The sequence below is a fragment of the Vitis riparia genome, chromosome 16 (genome assembly GCF_004353265.1).
Source record: "Vitis riparia cultivar Riparia Gloire de Montpellier isolate 1030 chromosome 16, EGFV_Vit.rip_1.0, whole genome shotgun sequence".
In the NCBI taxonomy this organism is placed as follows: Eukaryota; Viridiplantae; Streptophyta; class Magnoliopsida; order Vitales; family Vitaceae; genus Vitis; species Vitis riparia.
Genome location: NC_048446.1, coordinates 5,454,080 through 5,460,647, shown reverse-complemented (window position 1 = coordinate 5,460,647; position 6,568 = coordinate 5,454,080). Strand labels below are relative to the sequence as shown.

The window sequence follows — 6,568 nt, the reverse complement described above, 5'->3', positions numbered from 1 at the left end:
CATCCAAAATTGTTTGAGGTGGTTGGGACAAATCCTCAACGAGTTCACACTGCATCCATAGGGTCATTATCCATATGAGGAATGTTCTCAACCGGTAGGCATAATGCATATGCCTATGAAAAGTGGACTTAGCTAAATCGTTGGACTGGTTCTTACGGGCTGAACGTCATTCGTCAACCGGTCTATTAATGTACTAACTATATATTGTTAGCATAGATAAATGAATATTTACAAATCTGATTAGGTTAAAGAGCATACAAAAGCACACATGTCGAACATGAATGATACCAATATATTACAATTTCATTTTGCCTACCATATTGAAAGAAGAGTATTTGGATATTCAAATAAAATGGACTTAATCATTAATAATGTATGATCATCGAATCTCACAACTTCCCAATAAACATGACCATATGTGGAGATGGAAATGATAAATATTAGAAAAATAACAAATATCATAATAATAATTTTTTCATTGCTCGTGTCGACGTCTTTGTACAAACAATAGCCACAATGGTTTGTTTTTCTCTATTTCCCTCGTGTAAAACTAAATCACATGCTATTTCTCGACGTATTTTAGCAGAATTACAAAAGTCGGATATCGTCATCGAATCACCATTTTTGAATCTCTGCATATGTCTAATGACATGCACTCCACAGTCCCACCTAAGAAAGAGAAAAGAAAAGCAAAACAACTTATTGAATGGTTGTCTAATTATACATCAGAAAAAAGAATATTAATGTGAGTTATGTATTCATACTAACCCATTATCTTGGGTCGGAATGGAAGGAGCCCAATCAATGGAGAATTGGAAGACATCTTTCCCTATGTCATACAGTTTGAAGAACGTCTGACAAAATTCAACCTAATTTATTTTGAAAGTGGTTAATAAATATAGAAGAGAAAAAAAAAAACCAAATAAAAAGGAAAACAAAAAGGAGAAAGCATACCACTTTTTTCACACTCTTAAACCGGAACTCGTCCCGACTCTTCGATCGTAATGAATCCAAAATTTGGATATCAAAGTCTTTGAAGTCAATGACGCACAGATACCAATGACCAGGGCAATCGTCATGCATTGGAATAAATAGCTGTAAAGGTAGGAAAACAATATATATGAGTTGGGCCACAAAAAATATAGTATATTATAGGTGAAAACGATATCTACTCTAAATTTCATATATGCAATTAAACATTACAAATAATTACTAACCTTCTCGCAATCATCCAATTCGCTAATGTACTTACTCACGATGGATGTTTTTCTATCGAAAAAAGGTTGAGGACTCCCGTACAAAATCATTTGCTAATAAGAAAACATAATACGAACATTAGTATATTGTACTTAATATGTAAGTAAACAACAAGAGAAATATGAGCTTACTGAAAATGTCGTGGGAAGATAGCATCTTATACTTCGTATGCCTATGAATTGTCTTTCAAAATAATTTAGCTTTGAGGCTTCTAGATTTATTACCTGTTGTTGAACAATAACTTCAATAAATTTATTTAACTAATATAGCACGCATTTGATATAAATGGAGTAGGTACTTACAACATCCATCAAATTTTGTCTAGGACGTAAGCACTCAAAATCTCCACGAACTCCATGTTCATGACCAAAGTCAACAAGAAGCTCACTAAAATAATAATATGTTCAAATAAACTTGAATAAATTGGAAGCATATGAAGGCTAAATTTGTAACAACACATGTTGTGAATGTTCTAGACACGACAAACCTTTTTGACAATGCTCTATTGAAAACATAATCAGCGACAAGAGATTGAAGTACATTGAATGATTGAGTATCCACCACGTCTTCACGAATGGACATGGGGATTGACTAAATCGAAAACAAGACATAATTATTAACTATATATGTTAAGTATCAAAAATAAGAACAATGATATTAAACTATTTCTATTATACCTCTGATGCTTCACGTTTTACCATCTTCCTTAAATTGTGTACAAACGGGGAGACCTTGAATTTACTTGGTTTCCTCTCCTTGATGTACGTGTTTTCATGACATGATTAGGATAACCACATAGTGCTCGTAATGGTTCCTAATATGGAAAATGCCATTAATATACATCTATTTACTATGTAATGGTTAAGTAGTTGTAAAGAAAATAATTTTTTCTTTTATATGATACATACCTTTCCATAATCTCTTCTACTCCTTTTGATTGGAAGTGGTAAAATATTTTGATTTTCGTCTGGAATGATATGCACTTCAATTGATGTAGCACATGCATCTTCATTCTTTTCATTCAAGTCCTCGGTGCATAACTTCTCATTTGACAAAGTGTGAAGATAATGTTCATTAACATTCATATTGTTCGTATCTTCCAAACTTCTCTCGCATGAGAGAATGTCATTCTTCGGTCCTTCCTCGTGCATTCTCAAAGGTTTTCCGCTTGATCTAAGGAAGAGACCTTTCACTGTAGTATAATTCTCCTCAAATTTAGCCAAAATTTGATCACAACTACTACTACTTGCACCATAAGCCATATCAATTAGTTGTGTCTTTAATTGTTGAAAGGTTTTATCCATCTCCATTAAGTTCCCACCATCAACCTAGTGATATATACGAACGTGATTAATAACATCATAATACAAAGGATCAATGCTAATACAGATAGTCACGATGAATATTGTAAAACACTTACTCGTTTAATAACATCTTTGTTTAGATTGATTACAAATTTCTCATCGTCCTCATTCTCCCTCGCCATTGTCGTTGCATTTCCATCAACGCAATCCCTTATCTCATTTTCTATCACCCATATTTTGAGCTACAATATATTCATCAAAATATAATACATATCAGATTTTAAATCACTAAAAACTTAAATAAATAGTAAACGACTTTCAAAACTATAACTTACATTCTCATTTGCATATCCACCAAGTTTTTTCAATCTTCGTTTCCTGTCCAATACTTCATCATCTCCCCAAGCAGTAATCCGAGGAGAAGGTCGAGTATATAACGGTAGAAAAAATTTCTCTTCAAATGATATATGCTCGTGGTAGAATAACTACGAGTATATTTGACATAGATATATAGTTAATTCATAAATTATATTAAAACAAAATCGTAATTCACTATGATGTAAATTAATTACAAGGACATTACCATTAAAAACAATAAGCAACCGCAAACCCCACTTTGTTGTTTCTTCTTAAACTCTTCAATCCCGTGCACAAGATAGGACAACACAAATTCTGCCCAATTCATCTTCTTTATTGAATCGATGTCTTCCACAAGATGTAAGAAAGAACGATTCACAAAAAGCTTCATTGTTGGGCACAATAATGCACCCAACACAAATAATACAAAATGAACTTTAAAATCGTTTCCACCCTCTTTATCCTCCCTAATTTGATTTTCTAACATCACTAATGGCAATCGCCCTTTTTTATCACAATATTTTTTACATAATCATTCTTATGGCCAACATCTTTGTTCATGCCAATCTTGAACCCTCTTGCCCTCAATCCCATAATAAATTCAACATCAATGGGGGATAATTTGATACAAGTATTATACAATTGTAACATATAAGTGTTCGGATTAAAACTATTTATCAACCAAAGACATAACCCATGATCAATTTTCCTACATCGAAGTTGCAAGAGGCTACCAAATCCTATTTCTTCTATGGCTGCCTTTTGCTTTGGTTCCAATTTTTCAATCACTCTAATCACTCGCTCAGGGGAGCATCGAGTCTGAAGATATAACTGAAAAGATACACAAACATCAAACATGTTTACATTAATATAATTTCCAACAAATACATAAGTAAAGAAATTAAATTTTCATTACAAAAAAAAAAAAATTACCTTTGGAACAACACCCTTTTGAAGTGAATATTGTTTTGAACTTTCTTTGGACTTTGCTATGAAATTTTCTTTTTCTACTTTTGAAAGTGCATTCCACTTCTTGCCCAATTTTTTCCTCAACTACATTAATTGGTCACATAATTTAAATTCTAATTTTAAAATGTAATTATATTAGACATAGCAATATTATTCCTTACATCATCATTTATCTTCACTCCTTTATCCTTCTCTTTCATCATGGCTAATTGATCGTTACTACAAAACAATTTCAAACAAATTTAACAATAACAACCACAAAAAATACATTAAAAAACATTATTTTACATATTTCTATTTTCCCTTACTAGTAATGTATCCAAGTGCCGATAGGCCTCTTTGGATTTCGAACAACTTCAAGACCGTCGCGTTCGCTCCTAAAAATTAAATCAAATCATTTAAGTCAATTTTTATAATATGATTTCGGATATAATAAATCAAACATACTTTCACCACCACATTACCTCAACATAAGTTTTTTTCACATTTCAATAAATTTTATTTTTATATCTTACTACAATCAATCAAATGCCAAATAAATACAAATACCATTACAACTACAACATCCTCCCTAAATATCTTTACATTTAAAATGATGACAAAATTAACATATAAATTTTTTTCAATGTTCAATAATCTAACCACCCTCTTTTTCTATAATGTAATCAATCCATAAATCTAACAAAAAACATGAAATATAATGGACACAATATTGTAAAACACATAATTACTACTCACATTTTTTTCCCTTTATATAGAACTCGCCAAATAATTAGGATACAAGCGCCTTTTGAGTAACAAACAATTGTGTCCTTCTCAGCTTTCTTTTCCTTAGTACTACACACCCTCTTCTTCTTCTTCCAGCTACGTCTTCAATTCGGGTTTTTAAACCATTAAATTTAGAACCTGAAAACAACCCCTTACACCTCTTAAACAAAATATAAAATATGAAGAAAACATAACGGTTATGAAGATTCCACTAAAATTCTCCGTGTGAAAGAACCGAAATTATTCGTCTGACAAAATGCAGGGGTAGGGGGGAGAGAAAACAAAAATTCAAAAAATTTACATAAAATCTTCGAGAAGAAGAATCTAGCAGAAAAAATAGCTGACCTGGACATCGGGAGAAATGAAGTCTAAGACTCGGATCTTGGCACCGACCTCGCCCACAATCCTGAGCTCGCGGTCCTTGAGGGAGACTTCTTTGATGAGGTCAAGACGTCGGCTTGGAGGAGGTTGGCCCGGTTCACGACGATGGTGGTCTCCACCCACCTGTGAAGACATCTTTGATCCTGGTTGACGGCGAAGGTGGTCTCCACCTAGCTGTGGAGACGTCTTTGATAAGGTCTGCGACGTCGCCCTCGAAGAGGTTGGCCCGGTTGAAGCCGACCGTGGTCTTCACCCAGCTGTGGAGAATCAGTGGAGAGAAAAACGGGAAAAGGGAGAGAAAACAAAGATGAGAGCGGGAAATGGGTGAGCTGAGGAAGTCGGCTATGGAGGATGCGTGAGACAGCCAGCTATGGACGGGAAGAAAGATGAGAGCGGGAAATGGGTGAGCTGAGGAACGACTATGGAGGATGCGTGAGGAAGAGAGCAAATTTGGGGGGAAAAGGAGGAGAGATGAGGGAGAGAACGGGAGGGGGAGGTACCCGGTAGAAATTTTTTTTGAAATTTTTTTTTTTCATTTTCATTTGGACGGTTGAGATTTAATCATTTTCATCCAATGGATGAAAAAAAATGGAGGCATGGTACCGAAGGAGGTATTGTAGAATTTCCCTAATAATTATATGATACTTTACTATTGAGTTGAATGTGATCAAGTCCCAAAACTGTAACAATATAAAAATTGGCATATACCTTTATATATCAACACGTTTGTCCTAGTGCCCATTATTGCTTTGCTATAATTTGGTTATTCTCATGTGTCTTTCAAATGTTGGCTAGTCTTAGGTCTTTCAAGTGTATATGCATGTTTATTTTGTTAAAAAATTTCTCAATATTTTTTACATGATGTTGCAATATAAACCCATAATTGCCTATCTTACTTTTAACTATTTCAATTTTGGTATAATTCAAATTTTTACCTGAAATTTTTAAGAATTGGAGAAAAGAATTATTATTTTTATATTTTAAGATATTGGAGGGATTTAAAAAAACATGTTGTCTAACAAAAAAATGAGATACTGGAAAATTGAGAAATTGTATATTTCATTTTTGTTCACATCTCAAGGGTAATAATTTGTTTTCGACCTATTACACATGTTATCACTTCATTATCTCTTGCATCTTCCAATCGAAAAGTTGTATTTAAAATTATTTAAAAATGAAATAATTCCTTATATATATATAAATTATCAATGTATTGGTTGGGGACAAAATAGTATTAAGTCATATTTATATGAAAAAGTTTAGTTCAATATATTTGTTAGTGTTGGATTGAACGAGATAATAAAAAGTTGCAAAAGGAAATAATTCCAATAACAATGGATATAATCGTGATGATATTCAATGCAAATAGCCATAGAAATGATGTTAAATGAAATATTCAATGGATATGAAGGTGAAGTTATTCAAGGAATTAGTTCCTTTAGTCATTCTCAAAATCTAGCCAATGATTAAGGTACTAAGGTCAATAATTATTTCTTTGATAAACCAATTTAATAACTTAAAACAACTTAATA

The 6,568-nt window shown here is 32.8% G+C and overlaps 1 protein-coding gene across 1 annotated transcript; it reads right to left on the bottom strand.

Annotated features, from left to right (window-relative positions):
* Positions 1 to 438: 438 nt before the first annotated feature.
* On the bottom strand, positions 439 to 1,416 carry LOC117934276 (ubiquitin-like-specific protease 1A). Its single transcript, XM_034855947.1, has 5 exons — positions 1,389 to 1,416; positions 1,218 to 1,310; positions 955 to 1,095; positions 769 to 869; positions 439 to 669 (listed from the first exon to the last, which is right to left on the bottom strand). The coding sequence occupies exons 2-5, from the start codon at positions 1,305 to 1,307 to the stop codon at positions 459 to 461; spliced, it is 543 nt and encodes a 180-aa protein (XP_034711838.1). The 5' UTR covers positions 1,308 to 1,310; positions 1,389 to 1,416; the 3' UTR covers positions 439 to 458.
* Positions 1,417 to 6,568: the final 5,152 nt, after the last annotated feature.